Source organism: Phodopus roborovskii, unplaced genomic scaffold, assembly GCF_943737965.1.
Source record: "Phodopus roborovskii unplaced genomic scaffold, PHOROB, whole genome shotgun sequence".
NCBI lineage: Eukaryota > Metazoa > Chordata > Mammalia > Rodentia > Cricetidae > Phodopus > Phodopus roborovskii.
The window spans coordinates 33,207,726-33,231,214 of NW_026126525.1; the positions used below are offsets into that span (position 1 = coordinate 33,207,726).

Consider the following 23,489-nt stretch of genomic DNA (forward strand, 5'->3'; position numbering starts at 1 on the left):
TTGGTTTATGGAGGAAGTCAGAGAGAAAAGAAATGAATGTGAGGAAGGTGCATCCATGTATCCACTTCATCTAAATTCATTGCACCATGTACCTCATGCCAAGCTTATCTAAGTGATAATTCTACATAGTAAAGTACCTTTCCTCACAGGGGCCTTTCACAAAACAAGGGTTTGGAATGTCAGACAGAGTTAACCTAGTCTCCCATCCATCCCCCCTTGGTTAGCTATGTTACTTAGAACAAAGTCTTCTGCTCCTTTGGGAAAGAGGAATGTGTAGTATTTCTTGAAAGTTTGCATTGTTCCTCCCATCAGTTTCTTGCAATCTGCCTATGAGGTCAGTCTTATTGTCATTCCAGTGTCACATGATGAGTATCAGAGCAGGAATTTTTAACAGTGCTGCCTGGAGTTCATTATTTGCTTTTTATCCAATAGCCATAATTGGGCAGGGCTAAGGAAAGCAAGGCTGAGAAGGCAATATAAGATATCGCTATCACTGTCCCTGTTTTTAACACTACTGTCAAAGTCACTATTTTCTGGGACTTAAGAGTATATGTTGAAACACACAGGAAAGAAGATCAATACTTCAAGTTAAAGTTCCTTTATTTCAAAAGGTAGTGGGGTTTTCCAGTTCTCATTAAAACAAAATTGCATGTCACCATAATTATGTAATCATAGATTCTTGGCCTTTATCTTTCCCTTAGATAACAGGCTGCCTCTAACAACAACGGCTGCAGTCAGTGTAATAGACACAGGTTCCCTGAAAGCAAGCAAGAATATGGATTTTTCTCTATCCTTCAAAGTTAAAAGTTAAGATTTGATGCTGAGCATGACCAAGATCCAAGTATCCTTTGATCTCTGATAAGGGATCATTCCATCAACTGCACCTCTCAGTGTTAGGTACCCCCCTAGGCTCTCCATTTTCATCCTATCAATAGTCATAGCCTGGAGTATTTTACCCATGTGTCTTCATAAAGCAGAGGGAGTTAACAGCACTAGCAATGTTCATCAGAGGGCAAGAAGGAGGCACATTTGTTGCTCTTCTGGAAGATGGGGTTCTCTCTGCTTATCTGTAAGCCTGATTCTGTGTCACATTGTCCTATTATCAAAATCAAGACAAGATATTAAACAATAGGCAGATAAAATTCTGGCTCCAGCCCTCATTAGAGAGCTGACATTTTTGTTTCATTAGGTAAGAAACTGAATATTTGATTATTGAGAATTTTTTTTAAAAAATTTACAAATGTTCCTCTTATAAATATTCTATTTTTCTTGTTTACACTAAAAATGTAGTTTTATCTTGGATCAATTTTTTTTAAGGTCAAAGTTAACTGAACAATTCAGGGATGTGTTGCTCTTCAATAAAGCAATTTCACAGTGATTTTTTTCTAACCGGAATGAGCAATATAGCATTGCATTGTTTGGCATAGAAATAAAACTCCAAACCCTTTGGTCTGAGAGCCTCCAAATAACAAATGTCCAGATGATCATGTCGAAAGTCATCTTTCCATACAGTTTCTAGGTGGGACATAGGACAACGGCAGTTTTGTTTTGCAGTATACTTACCCCAAGATAGTGGCCATCGATGAACACAACCGGGAGGGAAGGCACTTCGGAGACTCGCCTGCACCGTTCATCCAATTCTTTCCCGTAGTCACCATTCAGAGCAATGTTTTTCTCTTCAAATTTTACTCGATGGTTTTGGAAGATCTTTCTAACCAGTTCACATCTCTCAAAGGTTGTTCTCACCACACGAAGGCAGGTTGTATAAATCACAACCCGGTCAAATTCCAGGTCAGCTGATGGTTGCTGAAAGGAAACCAGGTCAGTGTAAATACACATGCTTTCACTTTCTTAGATTTTACTATGTGTGCACAGGTTGAATTAATAGCTTTGGGAAGATGCCTTATGCATTAAAGACACTCACAGAAGTTGAATGATCACTTTGTAAATTCACAATCATGTTTTGCTATTGTTTGGGAGGTTGTTTGTTTGTTTGTTTTAAGACAGGGTTTCTTCATTTAATCCTGGGTGTTCAGGTACTCACTCCCTCTGTAGAGAAGACTGGTTCAGAACTCACAGAGATCCACCTTCCTCTGCCTCCCCAGTGCTGGGATTAAAGGTTCTCGACAACAATGCTTGGCAAGAGTCAAGTGTTCTTTAGTAGAATGGATAAAATAGGAAGGTTTATTTTGGTCATATTGGTAATCTAAATTTATTATATATGTGTGTTTATTTATCATGTAAAAAAAGAAATAACAGAAAGTGCAGATGGAGCGGGAAGGTGGTGCATGCCTGTAGTCCCAGCTACTCGGGAGGCTGAGACAGGAGGATCTCTTGGGTCCTGGAATTCTGGGCTGTAGTGTGCTATGCTGATTGGGTGTCCGCATTAAGTTTGGCATCAATACGGTGACCTCCCAGAAGTGGGAGACCACAAGGTTGCCTAAGGAGGGGTGAACTGGCTCAGGTCAGAAACGGAGCAGATCAAAACTTCCTTACTGATCTGAAAATGAAGATGGAAGATAGAATATATGTGAAATAAAGGCATAAAGAACTATTCAGGTTGTGAAGGACATAAAGGACAGTGTGTGACCAATATAAATAAGAATAAAGTATAATAGTGCTGGTTAGATGGTTCAGCAAGGCTTATCACCATGCCCCATGACCTAAGTCCATCTCAGGGACCCCCATGGTAGAGTGAACCACCTCCCAAAAATTATTATCTGACATCCATGAAGTAAGTGTGTGTGTGTGTGTGTGTGTGTGTGTGTGTGTGTGTGTGTAAATGAAAAAAAATCACAATGAAGCAAATTACTTTCTGTGGTAATTTTAAAAATAAGTGATATAATAATAAATAAAAGAATTTTAAATAAATACCTGAGGTATATTGCAATTTAGAATTTAACAAGAAATAACATAATTTAAGCAATGCACTTTGGCTGTTTTCCCTTTCTTAATAATATTTCAAGTAAGCTTAATATTGATGACAACACACAAGGGACAGCATGTGGTAAAACAATGAACAGTTGAGTTTTTATTATGAGGAGGTTCAATGTCTCTATCAGTCTTGTAAATCCACTAGGAAAAGTGTTTGATAATGAAATGCTGCTATAAAATACCAAAGGTTAGTATTTACTCAGTTGGAAATTTTAGACTTCTGAGCCACAGGATCCTGTGACTAATAGACCCTGACCCACAGGATGATTCTGAAGCTCAAACAGCACAGCATTTGTGGATGTGCTTTATGAGTGACGGGCTTCTGAAATGCCTCAAAAAAGGTTCTATTAGAAGAAATAAGGACTGAGTGGTTCAAAATGGTAATGTATATAAGCCAGCACAAGTGGGCAGAGGGCTAATTGGGGAACTGAAAATAGAATAAGGATGAGGCCTCACAGGAGCTGAGGCACAATTGTTCTATCTAAGAATCTTTTTTATGCTTTCTGATAAATCAGATGCCTAAGGCCACTTGCCTGGGAACGCTGCCCCAGCAGTGCTAGAGTGAACCAACAAGAACTCGTCTTCCTTACACTGTGGCCATGGAATAAAACCTGGAAACCATGAGCTGGAATGAATGTTCCTTCTCCTTAAGTTGATTATCATAGATATTTTATCACAATGATATGCAAAACCAACCAACACAACAAGATTAAGGTTACTTAAAACAACAGCACAACTCTTAAAACTCCTATTCAGCCAAAAGTTAAATTAGAAACCATTTCAGACAACTAAACATTTAAACCAGCCACACAGAGCTTCACTACTCTGGATTTAAAGAAGTCAGATGAGTCTTCCAAGATGCAAATGGAAAAACAGTAGTAAAGAAATACAAAGTCATAAGGATATCAATACCAGGCTCCCCTCATAGAAAGGGAGGAGTATTCCCTGATGTTCCCTGATGACAACTTTTGAGAAAGATATAAGAATGACTTACCAAATCCAGTTAGTGTTCCCCATATGTGCATGACTGTGGGACCACCCACTGGAATATGGGAAACCTACATTGGCCACAACCTCAAAAAAGAGGACTCACATTGAGAGAAATATGTAGGGACTTGGAAGAGGCATGATCATGTTTCATTGTGTAAACATATGGAGTTATCAAAGATTAAAAAAATACAGGCTAATTTAGTTCTCTAACAGAGTATAGCAATTAAGCTAAAATCCTAGAATCCTGGAATGAATATTTTCACAACTAGAAAGGCAGGAGGAAGAAAAAGATGGCAAGAACATACAGGAAGATTGACATCTAAAAAGTTAAACAGTTCAGAAAGTCAGTCATGGAGTTGTGGGCATATGACCCTAGTGTTGTAAAATATAACTATTTTGTATATAAGCTTAAAATTTTGAGTTTAGGAGATTATTTATAAATAGTTTTACCTAATTAAAAATGTTTTTAAGAACCTTATATGGATCAATGTATCTGAAAGCTGAATATGCTATACGTTCAATTTCTGTCACTATAACAAATGTCTGAGGGAATCAACTTACCAAGAGAAAACATTTATTTTTAGCTCACAGCTTGAGAAGTTTCAGTCCAGGGTTGACAGGTTCAATTCCTTTGGGCATGTGGAGGCAAAAGTGAACAAGAAGGGGCCATGGTTCCATCCCCAACAATGTTAAAGGGAGCATCTCAGTGATTAAAAGGCCATCTTCTAGCCTTCTATCTTTTAAATATACTACTGCTTCCCAACAGCTACACTCTTGGAATCAAGCTTTTAACATATGGGCTGTTATGTAACATTGAAGAAGTAATTTCTATTGAAGTAAAAGCCACTAGAGTAGAGTGTGCAGGGCCTTGTCAATTGGATACAGTTGGATACTGACACAGGCTCTCTATGTGTGCTTGGGAAGGAAATAAGTTAATAAGCCTCAGTTTTATTATCTGTAAAATGTGATAACAACAGCATCTGTCTAGCTGGTTTGCTGAGATTGAGAGAAACTACAAAAAAACAGCAAAGAAGGATTTAAGTGGTAGCTCAGAGTTCAAAGTTAAACAGATAAAAAAGGGTGACACTTTCAATATGGAATATTTAAGATTGAAAAGACAAATGTTAGTGGGAAAATGAGGGTAAGCAATGACAAAGCAGACCACCTCCACAAAATTTTAGTTCAGAACAAGTATGCTCTTGGGTCAGTTACTCCTCTTGACAATCACAGTCATAGAGATAAAAGGTAAAAGATTTATATGGTCTGAAAACTGCTGCTGAGGTCCATGTCTGGGTCTGTGGCCCCATCACAGTTAGGATTTGCAAGGTCCCCATTAAGACCCAAGGCGATGCAAATTCCCTGGTCTAGACCCTGTGTGGTAAAGCTAGCCCCTCCCTTTCACCACAGACCTAAGAGAGCTAACTCCACCCCTCACTTGAGGGGGTGGTCCCAGTGCCTGGACCTATCAACTCAGCTGCCACCCAGGCTCACAGACCAGACCTAGAGTCAGCACACCCCAACATCAATCCCATCTATGATCTGCTGGAGTGTTTGAAGTGACTGATCCTATGGAACCATAGCTACAGGATCTCCATGACTCAAGACCACAGCAGGGTATCAGAGAAGAATGTTGTTGGGCATCCAGTTTTTATGATTTACCAAACCCAGAGACCTTGAGCCTGACCAACCACCCATGACACAATGAACATTTGCAAGTAATGCTGTTTGGATAAAGGGGTATATACAGCAGCTCCCAATGCCACTAAGACGAATGAGAGGCAGGAAAGACAGAGAAAGAAGTGTTTTTTTTTTTTTTTTTTTTTTTTTTTTTGGTTTTTTTGTTTTTAATAAATTATTGTTTATTTTTAGCTTATTTGTATTCTTCTTTAGCTTTCCTTTCGGGGAGAAACTCCAAGAGTGAGGGGTGAATAGGAGGGACTGGGGGATGAGTACGATTGAAGTGCATGATATGAAATTCCCCAAGAATCAGTAAAGATAAATAATTAAATTGAATTAAAATTAAAAGGAGATAAGGAGATAAAAGAGCCACTGTGCACACTATAGCCTTCGGAGGACAACCAAAGCTTCCTTTTTCTGATCTTGGGAGGACCAATTCATTTCCTCTTTTATAATTAGGCTCTCATTTCTCTTTTCATTCCTTTTGGTTTTGGTTTTTTGAGATAGAGTTTCTCTGTGTAGCCCTGGTTTCCTGGAACTCATAGACTTGTAGACCAGGTTAGACTTAAACTCACACAAATCTGCCTGCCTCTGCCTCCCAAATTCTGGGACAAAAGCATGCACTGCCATGCCTGGGTCTCCCTTTATTCTTATCTCATCATTTGGACTAGGACTTCTATGTATATATCATGATGTATAATCAGTAAATTCCTTAGCAACTTGGAGCTTACAGGCTGAAGCAATAAAAGGCCGGAAGTATACTATACCATAATAAAATACAGCATTACAACTTGCTAGAAACCATAAGGGGAATGCATAGGAAGCTAGGAGAACATTGTACATGGTGCCTTCTCTGCTGTCTGTAGAGGATAAGGATAGGTAAAAATCCAGGGGAAAATGCTGCATGCAAGTGCAATAGGATGAGAGGAACCAGGAGATACTTGGAACACCTCGAATATCCTTTCTTAAAGCACAAAGAAGGGAAAATTACATATTACTAAACTCAACTAGATAACTTTGAAGGGTTCATATCATCTTGTATTTTATAGTCACTTCAAACCTCAAGAGCCTTTAATCTAAGAGAAATATGATATTCATAAAGGAAGTTACAAGTAGCACTGAATCCATTTTTACATTTCAAAAACATGAATGGAGAAGGGCCAGTGACACAGTTGCACGAGATGAGCACCACACAATTTAGCCAGTGCTAATGGTAGCATAATCTAAACAAATGGTTTGCCCAGAGTTCTGTAGTCCACACTCCGCATAATTACATTCAGTCTCACTTCCAACTCCTCCAGTCTGAGAACCGAGATGAATGAACATGGCCAAGATTGGGGTTAGGGACTATGGTTACATATTAAAGCAGGTTGTTAGGGGTAGCTTAGAAATATACCTGCCTATGGATAGGAATACCTGGGGTGAGGTTTTAAGATATTTTCCAGTTTTATAATATGAATTTTAAATGAGAATTTCTTTGACCAAAAAAATGTCTATATTTGATTCATTTTTCTATCCCTCAACAGATTTGTCAAAGCATCTGGCCTGGAATCTAAAAATAGCTTCCCTGTGGCACACTACCCCTTCTCTCCCTCCCAGAGGGTTACCATGGGGATAGCATGAGGCTAGAAGGGATGGAAGATAAGCTGTGGTTGTACAGTCTGTTGGTTCCCGGGGAGAGCCAGATAGTAACAAAGTCAGGCCTCTCCTCCTGTGTATGTGTTACAAAGAGAAGTCTTGCAGCTACCCTGGAGCTTCCCCACAATCTGCAGAAACAGAAACTGTGGGGTGGGGACTATGAATGAGATGGAGGGGTTGTGTGTCAGCCTGTGTGCCCTGCCCCCATTTTACCATGCAATAGCCATGGTGGACTATTAAGTATTTATATCACTGACCATCTCTAGGCATTCTAGAAGACCAGTGGGATACAGGCTTAGCTCCTCAGTTTGGAGCAAATCCAGAAGACTTTTCCAACATAGCCTTCTGTGAGCAGCTGGGTCACAGTCAGAGTTAGATGCAATTCTTGACATATTATTCTAAGCTTTTCTCAAGCGTATACCCAAGGGCTAAAAGTATCCAGGAAGATCAGTCTTAAGCAACCATTAAAAAAAAAAGTTTAGCTGGGTGGTGGTGGCACACACCTTTAATCCCAGTAGTAGGGAGACAGAGGCAGGTCTCTGAGTTTGAAGCCACCCTGGTCTACAGAGCAAGTTCCAGGACAGCCAGAACTACTTAGAGAAACCCTGTCTCGGGGTGGGGTGGAGTGGGGGATTAAAATGTCTTTGAATGTCAGAGGCAGACACAATGCTAATAAATTTTCATGTATTTAATTCTGAGTATAATTTACATGGTGCAACTGTCTAAGGTGTTGTATCTAAATTCCAGAATCTGGAGATCCTGATTAGGTGACAGAGTTACATAGATTTAACCAAGTCAGCATGGGAAACCAGATAATTACCCTTCCAGTGTCTGGGAACTCCCTAGTTACCAAATCCTAGTTACCAAACCCTAGCACCTCACTATTGTGTCCTTTTCCTCTTAATACCAAACTTGCTACTAACTCACACTCTGTTGTTAGACAGACCCCACTGTCCATGAGGAGGTAGACTGTAACTTAAAAGCTTTGCCCCCTTATCAAATTACATTTAGCAGTAAATTACATCACACCAGGCACATTTTCAGGTAGGGGTGTGTGTGTGTGTGTGTGTGTGTGTGTGTGTGTGTGTGTGTGTGTGTGTGTGTGTGTTTTTTGCCATTCATCTTTTTAAAGGATTCCTTTGAGATAAGTAAAGTATGAACATCTTTTGTTCTCCTCCCAAGAACAAACAGGCAAAGAGATTGGTTCTGAGTTATAAAGCTTGTCAGAAGGCAACCTGGGATCAGACACAGATTTCTTGATGACATGACAACAAGCCAGTCTGGAGATTTTAATCAGCTGGCAGGTAGTGGAGCAAGGAGGTAGCACAAGCTTAGTCTGCCTACTGCTCGATTTCCCTTTCCATGCGACCCAGCAAATTTCTATAATCCAACGTGTGTTAGTAGACACATCTTAACATCATGATAAGTAAGTGAACCCCCACCCCACTTGATTGTCATTCTCATCAGGTGACAGGATTTAAAAGCCCACTGTCCATTTGCACCAGGTCCCCCTGTCCTTGAGACGCTGGAGCTGCTTCCAGTCTAACCATTCTCCCTATTCAGGTCCAAGGAGATGATGACTTTCTACCCTACATTCCTCTTCCTACATAAATTGTTATGTGATTGATAGTGAAGGTGTGGAGCTCTGAAGTTCCCTTGTGAAGTTCCTATGCATTATTTTCATCATCATAAGTAATGAAGATAATGACACATATTTAACAGATGAGCAAATCTAGGCATGTTGATAACCTTGAGGAGCCCGGGTAACCCAGATGGAAAGGAACAAGGTCAGACCTGAGTGGGTCCCTGTCTTAGTTAGAGTTTCTACTGCTGTGAAAAAATACCATGACCACTGACCATGACAACTCTTATAAAGAAAAACATTTAATTGGGGTGGCTAGTGGTTTGCTTACAATTCAGATGTTTAGTTCATTATAATCATGGCAGAGAGCATGGTGGCATACAGGCACACATGATGCTGACTACATCTTGATTAGAAGGTAATAGGAAATGGCCTGAGTGTCACACTGAGGGTAGCCTGAGCAAAAGAGGTCTCAAAGCCCAAAGTGACATGCTTCATCCAACAAGGACACACCTCCTAAGAGAGCCACTCCCTTTGCAGGCCATTTTCTTTCAAACCACCATAGTCCCCTTTCAGAAAGATGATGCTGTATGATCCTGCAAATTATAAATGACCAAAGACAGACACTGTTCTAGAACTGAATGGCAAGTTATATCAGGCTGTGGTTGTCCCAGGGACAATCCTGGAAATGCCTGCTTCTCCCTCCCTTCTTGGTCAATTGTCACTACCCACAGGCAATCATTCCTCATTACACCATAGACAAAAGCCCCTCTGTCCCCTTACCTAGTGTGTTTCTTTAAAATGGGCAAGGATATGAAATATTATGTGGTGTACACTTACCTGTTCACTACTATGACTTGCAAATAAAATATAACCCTACTGAAGCAAAGACATTTTCCCTGAAAACTAAGATCACATAGCACAGCCTGGCACATAGTAAGTGCTCAGTAATACTATCTTTGCTTTTCTATAATTCAGGTAGATTTTATTATTCTCCCTCTTAACTAAGCTTAACTTAGATATTCAAACTTTTGTAAGTCCCTTACTTCTAAAACAGGGACCCTGAAGTCTATCTTATGGTGATTTGTGAAGTAAGATTATTTAACAAATGAAAAATAATGAAAAGCCTGATACCTAATGAACTCACATCAAAAGATGTGCTTTGTTGAAAATCTCATTGCTAATATAAAATTCTGTTGAGACGCCAGCTTCATTCCTATTTTCTAAGCTAAAAGATCACAAATAGAGGTGCACATCTCACACACTTCAATGTCAGGCTTTACACAGTTAAGCAATGATTACAAACCAAGTCTCCTACCGAGGACAAATGTTATTTGTATTTGTTTTTGGCAGGTGGAAACAGTCAACTCAAACATATCAGATGTCACAAGAATCCTTTTCCAAGTTCAGAGACCCCCTTTGTGACATGCACTTATGAGCTAGCACACTCTGCAGGGAAATGTCCCTAGGCTTTCTTTCTTCCAAGATTACACAATAAAAATACTAATAACTTCCAAAGAAATTATCTGTTTATTCAGATCAATTGCTCAATGAGCCTAAATAGTAACTGAGAAGGCAGTATAACCCTGTACGCCAAAAATAAAATGACTGTTCAAAGAAAGCCCTGCTGAAACACTGTTCATCTTGTAGCACATCTGACTTTATGAGACTAGAGAATAAAGCCTCCTTCCCCAGCCAGAAAACTGATAGTGGGTGGGGTGCTCATTGTAGCTCTGCCAACACTAAGCCAGCTCAAGGTTTTGGGGGAAACCTGTACTTTAATCTTTTGAAAAACTAAAGAATATGGCAGCAGGAATGACTTGTTTTTCAACCAAGAGAAGTAACTGAAGCTTGGCCCAGACACCCTTTTAGCCAGCACTTGCCTCTTCATGCCACATTCCATTTTATTCTTATGTGTCTAGACAACTCCACTTGCTGGCATTTGCATTTCCATATGGTGTCAAGGTTATCCCATTCACAAGTTCACATCTGACAAAACCAAGACCTACACAGTTTCATTATTAAAATGAACATGTTTGTTTGCTTTGGGGGCAAGGCTTCATTATGTAGTTCCTCCTGCTTCAGACTCTCACATGCTGTATATGGGCACCAGGCAGTGAGCCCTGTTCAAGCTTTTGTTTTGGAAACACTGTTCACTGGGATGAAATACACCACAACCATAGCACTTAGTAACTATGTTCATGGTGTTTTTGTTCAGGGTATACTCAGAAATCTGACTGATCAAGTTGTGTTTCTAGGTTGTGCATAAGGATGTTTCTAGAGGAGATTTTACATTTGAATTTAAATTAGTATGCAAAAGAATGTAGTCAGACACCATGAAGTCTGAGGAGGCCTGAACAGGCCAGAAAGGTAGAGCAAGGCAGGGCGCATGCTCTCTACCTAGATTCTTGACATCTACCTTCTCCTTCCCTTGTAATTTTTATTCTCAGGATTGTAAACTTGACTCTCAAGCTTTCAACTGTATTGAGGATTTCTTGGATTTCCTTGCTGAGGTCAGATAAGACTTCCGAAACCTCCATAATCCCAAAGCTAACACCATGCAAAAATCCCTTGCTAGATATAAATACCTTTCTGTACAGAGATAGGTAATGACTTTGCCTTAGTTAGGTTTCTTTTGCTGAGATAAAATACCATGAGAAAAAGCAATCTGGGGAAGAAAGGTTTACTTTATCTAGTAGCTTGTATTTCATCACAGAGACAAAGATGGGGCAGGAGGTTGAGGCAGGAATTACTTATGCAGAGGCCAAGCAAGAGTGATGCCTACTGGCTTGCTCCCTGTGGCTTGCTCAGCTTGTTTTCTGAAGGAGGCATTTTCTAAGCTGAAGTTACTGCTTCCCAAATGACTCTAGTTTGTGTCAAATTGAAAAATCACTAACCAACACAAATAGATGCACCCTTGGTCCTGTTTCTCTAGAGGGCTCTAACAGGGCAGCCACATGAACTCAGGAGACAGTTGACATTTCTAGGACTAGGGTTTCTCTTTTCTAATATGGGAGTAACAGTAATCTAGCCATTGGGAACTGTAATGTCCAATATAAAATGTACCTAGACACACAGTGTTAATCATATACATTACAAGGATGCTGGTGTCGGTATTGCTCAATCCTATGACTAGGGAAAAGACTACTGTCTAAATCTAAAACCTCTCCTGCAAGCAATGTTCCAATGAAAGCATCTCTTCCCAAAGATTAAGATGGACCCTGTCAGGATATTTGCAAACACTGTTGATTGGTATTTAATATTTTCTCGTCTCCATAGATAAAAACCTGCACCAAGGTGAAAGCCATGGTAATGATATTCAATAGCATCTAGTCACAAAACACTGGGCTTACAACAGCAAAAGGCCAGAAAGCAAATCAATTGGGTGCTTCCTGAAAACAGAGAGACTTTTTTAAGTCTATATTTATTTCATCCTTTGCAATATGCAATTTGAAAATCCAAAAGAACACACTGGACATCAGAATAAGTGACTAGAATGTCTCATGCTAACCATTTTCATAGCTTACTCTTCATCTCCCTTTACAAGACTCTGGTACTTTTTACTTAAAATCAAAGGAGTCCTTTTGTTTTCACACCTCCTCCAAATAATCAATGAATGATGAGACTGTCCTCAGTTGTCCAAATCAAAGAAAATGTTTGAATAGTCGGGTAAGTGTAACCAATTTCCTCCCGTGGATTTGGATGAGATAAAAATGCCTATATCTCCTTTCAACTCATGCTTTCATAAATTCCAGTGTGGTAAAGAGAAGTGATCTCAGCCTCTATAGAATTCCCAGAATAGATTCAGAATGGAAAACAACAAAGCCAGTGAAAATTCACAACTTCAGGAAACTGAACATAGCCCCAGGCAAATTCTTTGTCCCTGGCTCCTTTTTGGACTTTAGTATTTAGGTTTTCTATCCCTCATTCTTGGATTTTAATATTGCACACGGGAGAAGTAATTACTGCAGAATAGTATGACAGATTAGAAGTATATGTAAGAAAAGTGTGTTTTAAGCGATGGCTGTAAGACAGAACCTTAATCTCTTAAGTTCACAAGAGAAAACACTGAATTACAGAGGAGTATGTCATGCCTAAAGCCAAACAATTAGAAAAATGGCAAACCCAGTACTTAATCCAAATAATAGAATTCATGATTTTATATAAGCTTATCAACTGTTTATTGACTGTGACTGTTTTTACATCTCATTTTACTTGGTAAAGGGTAAGAGATTAGAGGGGCAAAACAGGATTTATGAGTCATAAATTTTCATGGATAGAAATTTTAAATGTCATATTAATTCAATTCATTGTAACAAATAACTATTAGCTTAATGTCCTAGAAAGACAAATATTATTTTACAAGGCTGGACTCAAAAGTCTCCTGTGAACAAATATCAAGGTGTCACCAGTGCCACAAGCTTTTAAAAGCCTTGCCTTGGTCCTTGAGTGAACCATATTCCTTGAATCAAAGTTCCTTCCCCCATCTTCAAAGCATGTGACCCAAGCTATGTTTTCTATTTGGTTCTGACTCTCTTGCTTCCCTTTCATAACCAACCACCTTGTGAGTACAGTGGGCTTGTCCAATAATAAAGACACCTTATCATTTTAAAATCCCTAGTTTCATTATATCTTGGAAATATTTTGACTAAAAGATAAGTCCTGGTTTGGGGTGATTGTGAGAAAGAAAGCCTTTGGAAAAAGGCAGATAGCTATCATCCAGCTGTATTCCATAAGCAGATAGACAAGATAGGTACAGATAAAAGAAAGATAAATGATGATGATAGATGATAGATAGACAGACAGACAAATAGACAGATAGATGGTGGTTATAGATATTAATTTTAAAGTACCAGATCATAACTATGGGAATGAAAAGACTTCAAATCACACAATATAAAAGCCAAAAAGAAACCTAAAGTTAATCCACTCAAGCAGATGTACAGTAGTGTGAATAACACTCAAACCAGTGGCAACTGATCTAGGCTTTCTTCCTTGTTCAACATGCATCCACATATTTTAAAACTACAACCCGATTGCAAGTATAGTAAGTAAGCATGAAACATCTTGTTCTTCCAGATCTAAAACCTTCATAAAATCACCCATGAGTAAGACTTTTCTTGAAGTTGCTACTTAAGAAATAGGAAGAAGAGTCCTGATACTCCGAACCATCCACCACCCACAGCCTGCCTTCCCCTCATCCCTGGCCTTGCTGGGTCCACTGCTAGAGGTGAGCATTTAGACAGAGCATGGGTCCAATACCCCCACATCTCCTAACCCTTCACATACTGGACCTGCCCCTCCATGCAGGACCATCTGGAGCCTGCCCTCACCTTTGGGCTCTTTAGAGTGCCTTGTGCCTGAGTGCTTGAGACCATCCTGAGCCTGTCTTCCCCACATCTGTGGCCTCTGCTTGAGAGACCTCCAAGAGAGCTCAGATCATCCAGAGTTACTCACATTGAACTCCTGATCCACCTAGACCCACTGGGACAGCAGGGTAAAGAGATAAGAGACTCCACATGCACACACTGGAAGAAGCAAAGGGAAGATTGCAATACAAGAAACACCCAACAATAGAAAGACCAGTATGACACAACCCAGAATCTAGGTACTCTACACCAACTAGACCTAAACACACCAAAGCAGATGAAGCAGAAGAGAACGACTTAAAAAAAAAAATAGCTTCATGAAAATGATAGAGGCCCTCAAAGATGATATGAGAAAATCCCTTAAAGAAATGGAAGAAAAAACAAACAACACATTGGAAGAAATAGAGGAAAAGACCAAGTGAAAAATGCAAGAAATAAACAAATCTCTTAAGGAAAGTAAGTAAAGCCAAGAGAAAACACTCAAACAGATGAAGAAGACAATTCTAACAGTTCAAGACTAGAAAACTGAAATAGAGACAATAAAGAAAACACAAACTGAGGAAATGCAGGAAATACAAAAATTGGGTAAACCATCAGGAACTACAGATGCAAACATAACCAACAGAATACAAGAGATGGAAGAGAGAATCTCAGGAGCTGAAGATAAACTAGAGGAAATAGATTTATCGACCAAAGAAAATTGTAAATCCAACAAATCCTTAACTCAAATTATTCAGGAAATGTGGGACACCATGAAAAAACCAAACCTAAGAATAACATGCATACGAGAAGGTGAATAAGCCCAGCTAAAAGAAGCAGAAAGCATATTCAACAAAATCAATGAAGAAAATTTTCCCTATCTGAAGTATATGCCTCTGAAAGTATAAGAAGCATACCAAACACCAAACAGACTGGACCAAAAAACAAAACAACAACAAAAAGTCCCCTTCACAATACCACTGCCAATAACAAATCTAAAACAAACAAGAATTAACAATCAATGGTCCTTATTTTCCCTCAACATTAATGCTCTTAACTCACCTATAAAAAGAGACAGGCTAACAGAATGGATAAGAAGACAGAACCCATCCTTTTGCTGCATACAAGAAGCACATCTAAGCTTCAAAGACAGACATTACTACAGGGTAAAGGGTTGGGAAAAGATCTTCCAATCAAATGGACCCAAGAAGCAACCAGGTGTGGCTATCCTAATACCTAACAAACCAAAATCAATCACAGGAGTAGTCCATCAGTACAAAATCTCACTTCTGAATATCTATGCCCCAAATACACTCACATTCATAAAAGAAAAGCTACTAAAACTCAAACCTCACATAAAACCTCACACACTCATAGTGGGAGACTTTAACACCCTACTCTCTAGACAGGACCACCAGACAGAAACTTAACAAAGAAACAAAAGAACTAACAAAAATTATGTCACAACTAGGTTTCACAGACATCTTTAGAACATTCCATCCAAACCCAAAAGAATATACCTTCTTCTCTGCTCCACATGGAACCTTCTCTAAAATCGACCACATACTAGGCAACATAACAAACCTCAACAGATACAAAAAAAAAAAAAATGGAATAACTTCCTGTGTTATATCAGACCACCATGCTTTGAAGTTGTAATTCAACAACAACAACAAAAAATTGCAGAAACCCTACAAACTCATGGAAACCGAACAATGCGCAATTGCACCATTCCTGGGTCAAGGAAGAAATAAAGAAATTAAAGATTTCTGAAAATCCAATGAGAATGAAGACACAACACACTCAAACATAGGGGACAATTTGAAAGCAGTGCTACTAGGGAAGTTCATTGCATTAAGTGCCCATATGAAGAAAACGAAGGATAGTCACATTAGAGAATTAGCACAACTTAAAGCCCTAGAACAAAAAGAAGCAAACTCAACCCAAATGAATAGATGAAAGAAAAATTCAATTTCAGGGCTGACATAAATAAAGTAGACACTAGGAGAGCAATACAAAGGATCAATGTAATAAAGATCTGACTTCTTGAGAAAATCAAAAAGATAGACAAACTCTTTTTCAACCTACCAAAAAGCAGAGAGAGAACTTGTAAATCAATAAAATCAGAAAAGAGGGACATAACAACAGACACTGAGGAAATACAGAGAATTTTCAGGTCATACATTGAAACCTGTACTCCACAAAAGTGGAAAATAAAACAGAAATTAACAAATTTCTGGATACCTATTATCAAAATTAAATCAAGAACAGATAAGCAACTTAAATAGACCTGTAACCCCTAATGAAATAGAAGCAGTCATCAAAAGCCTCCAAAGAAACAAACAACAACAACCAAAAAAGCCCAGGTCCAGATGGTTTCAGTGCAAAATTCTACCAGAAATTCAAAGAAGAGCTAATACTCCTCAAATTATTCTACACAATAGAAGTAGAAGGTTCATTACAAAATTCTTTTTACGAGGCTACAATTAACACAAGTAAGAAAGAGAACTACAGACCAAAATCCCTCAAGAACATTGATGCAAAAACACTCAATAAAATACTGGCAAACTGAATTCAAGAATACATCAGAGAAATCATCCACCATGACCAAGTAGGCTTCATCCCAGGGATGCAGGGATGATTCAACATAGGAAAAACTTTCAAAGTGATCTAGCATATAAACAAACTGAAAAAGAAAAACCACATGATCAACTCACTAGATGCTGAAAAAGCCTTTGAAAAAAATCCAACACCCTTTCATGATAAAGATCTTAGACAGATCAGGGATAACAGCAACATACCTAAACATAATAAAAGCAATATACAGCCAACATCAAACTGAATGAGAAGAAGCTTAAGGTGATTACTCTAAAATCAGGAACAAGATAAGTCTGCCCACTCTTTCCATATCTCTTCAGTATTGTACTTGAAGTTCTAGCTAGAGCAATAAGATAAAAAAAGGAGATCAAGGGGATAAAAATTAGAAAGGAATAAGTCAAACTGTCACTATTTGCAGATGATATGATAGTTCAAAAAAGTAACCTGAAAAATTCTACCAGCAAACTCTTACAGCTGATGAAGACATTCAGCAAATTAGCAGGATAAAAGATAAACTAAAAAAAGAAAATCAGTAGCCCTACTATATACAGATGATAAAGGGGCTGAGAAAGAAATAAGAGAAACATCACAAATAACATAAAATATATCTTGGGGTAATGCTAACCAACAAATGAAAGACCTATACAGCAAGAATTTCCTGTCTTTAAAGAAAGAAATTAAAGAAGATACCAGAAAATGGAAAGATCTCCCATGCGCTTGGATAGGAATGATCAACATAGTAAAAAAAAAAAATGGCAATCTTGCCAAAAGCAATCTACAGATTCAATGCAATCCCCATGAAAATCCCAGCACAATTCTTCACTGACAATCCTCAACTTTATATGGGAACTTTATATGGAAAAAGAAAAGTCCCATGATAGCCAAAACAACCCTGTACAATAAAGGAACTTCCAGGGGCATCCCCGACTTCAAGCTCCACTATAGAGCTATAGTCCTGGAAACAGCTTGGTATTGTCACAGAAATAAACAGGTAGACCAATGGAATCAAATTGAAAATACTTATATTAACCCACACACCTATGAACACCTGAATTTTGACAAAACAGCTAAAAATTATGCAGTGGAAGAAAGAAAGCATTTTCAACAAATGGTGCTGGAACAACTGGATGATGGTGTATAGAAGACTGCAGATAGACCCATGTCTATCACAAAACTTAAGTCCAAATGGATCAAAGACATCAACATAAATCCAGCCACACTGAATTCTTAGAAGAGAAAGTAGGAGGTACCCTTGAACAAATTGGTACAGGAGACAGCTTTCTGAACATAACACCAGTAGCACGGACACTGAGATCAATAATTAATCAATGGGACCTCCTCAAACTGAGAAACTTCTGTAAGGCAAAGAATCTAGTCGACAAGACCAAACGGCAGCCCAAGGACTGGGAAAAGAACTTCACCAACTCCACATCTGAAAGAGGGCTGATCTCCAAAATATACAAAGGCATCAAGAAACTGGTCATCAAAACACCAAATAGCCCTATTAAAAATGGGGTACAGAACTGAATAGAGAATTCTCAATAGAGGAATCCAAAATGGCTGAAAGACTCTTAAAGAAAGTACTCAACATCCTTAGCCACAAGAGAAATGCAAATCAAAATAACTCTGAAATACCATCTTACTCCTGTCAGAATGGCTAAATTTAGAAACAGCAATGTCAGCTTATGCTGGAGAGGATGTGGAGAAAGGGGAACACTCCTCCACTGCTGGTAGGAGTGCAAACTTGTATAGCCATTTTGGAGATCAGTATGGCGGTTACTCAGGACCCTGTAATAACACTCTTAGGCATATATCCTAATGATCCACATCCATGCAACAAAGGCATCTGATCAGCTATGTTCAAAGCAGCATTATTTGTAATAGCAAGAACCTGGAAGCAACCTAAATACCCTTCAACTGAAGAATGGTTGAAGAAGGTATGGTACATTTACACAATGGAATACTACTCACTGGGGAAAAAAAACAATGGAATCTTGAATTCGCAGCCAAATGGATGGAACTTGAAGAAACCATCCTGAGTGAGGTAATCCAGTCACAAAAAAGAGCAACATGGTATGTACTCACTCATATATAGATTTTAGACATAGAGCAAAAGATCACCAGCCTGTAATTCACATTGCCAGAAAAAAACTAGGAAAGATTGAGGCAGGGGATGATAGATGAGAGCAAAAAAGAGATAGAGATAGAGAGAGAGATACCATAATAGAGGCATAATAGATGAAGCCAATATAGGTTTGAAGAGAAAACTGACTCTAGAGAAATGTCCAGAAACCTACAAGGATGATCCTGATTAACAATCTTAGCAAGAGTGGAAAGGCTACCTTAAATGTCCTTCCCTAATAATGAGATTGATAACTAATTTCTATGCCATCATAGAGCCCTCATCTTATAGCTGATGGAAACAGAAGCAGACACCCACAGCTAAACACTGAGCCAAACTCCTAAATCCAGTTGCAGAAAGGAAGGAGTGATAAGAAAACGGGATCAAGACCAGGCTACAGAAACCCACAGAGACAGCTGACCTGAACAAGGGGGAGCTCATGGACCCCCCCCCCCAGACTAATAGCTGGGAAACCAGCATTGGACTGACTCAGGCCCCCTGAATGTGTGTCTCAGTTAGAAGACCTTGGCAGGCTAAGAAGAGTGGGCCTAGACCCTACTTCAAGTGACTTGATAGATTTGATGATACTTCCTTGGAGGCATCACCCTCCTTGTGGAGTGTCTGTCCCAAGCTCCATCACTCCCAGTTCTCATGTAGTACTCCTACCTCAGTAAGAGATGTTTCAAACTCAGTGCAGACTACTGGCAATGAATTCTGAAGTTTCCCGGTGTTCTTGAGAGAAAACCGAACTTTAAAGTAGCATATTCTGGCCAGGCAGTGGTGGTACACATCTTTAATCCCAGCACTTGGAAGCCCAAGGCAGATGAATCTCTATGAGTTCAAGGCCAGCCTAGTCTACCCAGCAAGTTCCAGGACAGGCTCTAAAGCTACACAGAGAAACCCTGTCTGGAAAAAAATAAATAAATGAAAATAACATGTCTTTTTGTACCCCATGGAAAATAGATAAACATTCTATGGGAAGTTTACCTATTTCTATGACTATCAAGGGATGGAACTTTCCACATTTCACTTTCACTTTCTCCTCCTTTCCTAAGGAGACTTCCTAATTCAAACTTCCCACACAGGTGACTGTGAGAGAGACTCACACTTTCCTGTCTTGAATTTATCTTTTTAAAAAAATTGTGAAGCAACAAAACATGAGACCTCATGCAATAAATTAAAACTCACTTCACATTCATATTATGGGAACTAGACTTGATAGTGCTTAACTTTTCCAATATGTTTCACATTGTATCCAGTTAACCAGATGTAAGGTACTAAAATCATCCTATTTTGCTGCTGGCTATATTTTATGAGTGATTTCATTGTTGTTACCATACCAGTGACCAGAATAGCTCCCTGTGAAGTGCTGCGGTCCCACACAGATATTGTTAGCTTCACTCCCTCTGTGAAAGGCAGAAGTACAAGGGCAAGCTTTGAATTGAAATCTGTTAAGATTTAGAAAGTGTGTTCACAAATTGCTTTTGGCAGTGGGTATACTGAAGATTCCTCAGACAAAGGCCTCCTTCTCTTCATAGTGCACAGGTTGAGCCTACCCCTATGCTAAAAGAAAAAAAAAAATGAGGAGGGTGGTGAATGTTACTTACACACCTTTCAAACGGTGGTTTATTTTTTGTTATGTTTTTGACTTTCAATGGTGAAGATATTTTTTCCTTATTAAAATTCCCATCCTAATCAGTATTTATCCCTAGTGCATGAATAAGGAACTTGGAACTTTCCAGAGAGAACCACTTACATTTTTATATGTACAACTACTACTCTCCATAAAATAGAGTAGATTAAATAATCAGTCTTACAATTGGCTAAATATTCACATTACCACATTTAATAAGGAGACTTAATGAAGGATAAAAGTAATCTTCCGAAATCAACCCTCTCCCCATACCATATAGGACCTGGGAATTAAACTCAGTTCATCAGGCTAAGTAGTCAGTACCTCTACCATTTTGTCTAGAATCACCCTACTATTCTACAGAACAACCGAATATATTCATTTGACTGTATTTGGCTACTCAATATCTAACCTCTCTGTACTTGACCAATTACTGCCCTTTATCACTATACTCTCTTCCTCCAAGATCCAACTTCTTCTCATTTGCAAATATAGATGAGGGTAAGATGGGGTAGACTCTTACATAGTTAAATTCTTCCATTTCTCTGCACATTAACCCCTCTCCTTCCTTAGATTAGGAGGACAAGACAGAGCAGTTGACATAACTTGTCCTTCTCTCCTTCAATGACTAAGAAGGTAGCCTTTGGAGGAATAAATCCTCTCATAAAATCTTGGGGACCAGATTCCCAGCTATATGATGATATGAGCCCTTAATTCCAGTTCTTCTTAACCTTGGCTGTGCTTGTGATTCATTGCAAAAGGGAATCAATCTTATTTCATCAAACAGAACATGGCCACCAGCAGCTATGGCACATGTTCTTCTGAGACCTTCCATAGTACAGTGCCTGACCTAGATGCCATTTTTAAAACTCATAACTCATCGAATCTCTATCCTGCTCTGGGTGATCCTCAAAGCACAGCAAAATCCTTCTTCACATGAAGATGCTCAGCGATGATGATCAATTTAATGTACTGTCCTCCAGCTTTACAAGCCAGAGAGACCTTTTGAGATCCATATTAAAAACTGCCTTGTGAATTCTGATACACCTTTTAACACTCCAAGTTTCCACAGATGACACTTCGTGAGAACTATGTTGCTCACCCCTCTCCCATCATAGGGGATAATTTTCAAAAGAGTGCAGAGTTAAAGGAATGAGCTAGAACTCCATGTAGGCAATATAACACAGTAGTCCCCTGATCTAGAACTGTTCCTGACCCAGAGGCAGCACTCTGACAGACTGGCAGAACAGCTGAGTAGGACATTTTTCATCTGGCATGGTAACAATTTGAGGACTTCTTTCACTGTGGGGCATTTCACAGGATGCTGACCTGGGACTGTTTCTGTCCCAGTTTTCATTGTGACCTAAAGACAGCAATAAGTGAACAGACAACAAAAAGGCCTGTTGTCCCAAAGGATGTCCTCAGAAATAATAAAGGAGTGTGGTGTGTATAAAGCTGCAACAAAACACCACCCAGGAGCTTGTTAGAAATGTGGACCCTTTGTCCTTGCCAGGCTTCTTGAACCAGACCGTGTATGTTAGCAGCATCCAGGAGGCATTCCTATGCTGAGTACATGCTAAGGAATAAAGCTACATCATCACTAACTTCTCTCACCTAAACTTGATAAAGGTTGAAGCTGAAAAGGAGGAACATAGCAATTTCCTTGAAATGTGCTGTTGGAGGGCATGGTATCTTTGTGCCCTTTCCCTAGCTTGAGTCAGAAAGGAAGTTTGAAAAGAAGCACACAGATTTTGGCTGACCTATTTCTCTTTTAATTGATTAAAAAGTCAGCAAGCAAGAGTCGGACTAAGTGGCCATGGCTGTGTAATAAAACTGTGGCAGTAGACAGAAAACTGCGTTCAAATCAATTCTGAGGGTTAATGTGTCTTTCTTTGTAGATTAAATGTGAGCCAGGAAGCAGGGAGCACCCTGGAGCTGTGTGAATCCTACCCAAAAGTGACACTACTTTGGAAAGACAATCAGAGATAGCACATAGGGAACCAGATGGCAAAGGCCAAAGGAGGAATCAGTGCAGACCTCTCAGAGGGCAAGCATTAACATGTAGCAAAGGAATGGCAATTGAGAGTATGTTCCAAGGACGCAGAATTTCATTTGACAGAGGAATAAGTTAAAGGTATTTAGTTTATAGCACAGTAACCATAATTAATTAATAACAATGTTTAAAACACATACTTCTGTCACAGAACATGGAAAAAAATCAAACTGGTTCAGACATGGAAGCTTTATCCATCATAGATAGCTTTCATGGAGCCAGATGATGCTATGCAAACTAGAAAATTAATCAACAGTTATACTCAGCAATGAAATCTATACACTTCAAGACTACTGGCGTGGCATGTTATGCCTACTGGTGCAATAGTGTCATGAACATCATGGCTATAACCAGCCACTTTCTGATTCAAGTGATTCTTGATTGGATTCAAGTTCCACTCCACAAGATGAAATCTATAGTGGCACCACTATAAAGCTAATATTTCAGAGCTAGAGTCAGAGATCCTAAGCTAAAATCTACTATTATTATCCTGCAAAATGGATATAGTATTAAACCAATCCCTGATGATTTATCATACCCATAGATTAGTGCATCTTTCAACCTTCATGAAAGAAACTATAGAAATTCCTTTGAAGTAGATGGCAATTAACTCAGAGACCCATAACTATTCAAGGTGCAGAGAATAAAAGCTCTAAAGGGAAACTATATACCACACACTCTCCCCAAAGCTCAGGGATTCAAGTTAGACTTCAAACTAAAATTAATCAAAAGAGATGAAGATGGTCATTTCATATTCATTGCAGGAGAAATCCATCAACACAAAGTCTTAGTTCTGAACACCTATACCCCTAATACAAAGGCACCCACATTCATAAAAGAAATGCTACAAAATTCAAAGCTCATATAAACCCTCACACACTTATAGTGGGAGACTTCAATACACCACTGTCAAC

General features: G+C 39.0%; 1 protein-coding gene across 1 annotated transcript in view; it reads right to left on the reverse strand.

Moving 5' to 3' along the window:
• The window catches only part of Grxcr1 (glutaredoxin and cysteine rich domain containing 1), a 120,836-nt gene that overhangs the window by 49,408 nt on the left and 47,939 nt on the right, over positions 1–23,489 (reverse strand). Inside the window, exon 2 of the mRNA XM_051198449.1 lies at positions 1,564–1,806. Coding sequence (XP_051054406.1) covers positions 1,564–1,806 — 243 coding nt within the window. The remainder of the gene's footprint in view (positions 1–1,563; positions 1,807–23,489) is intronic.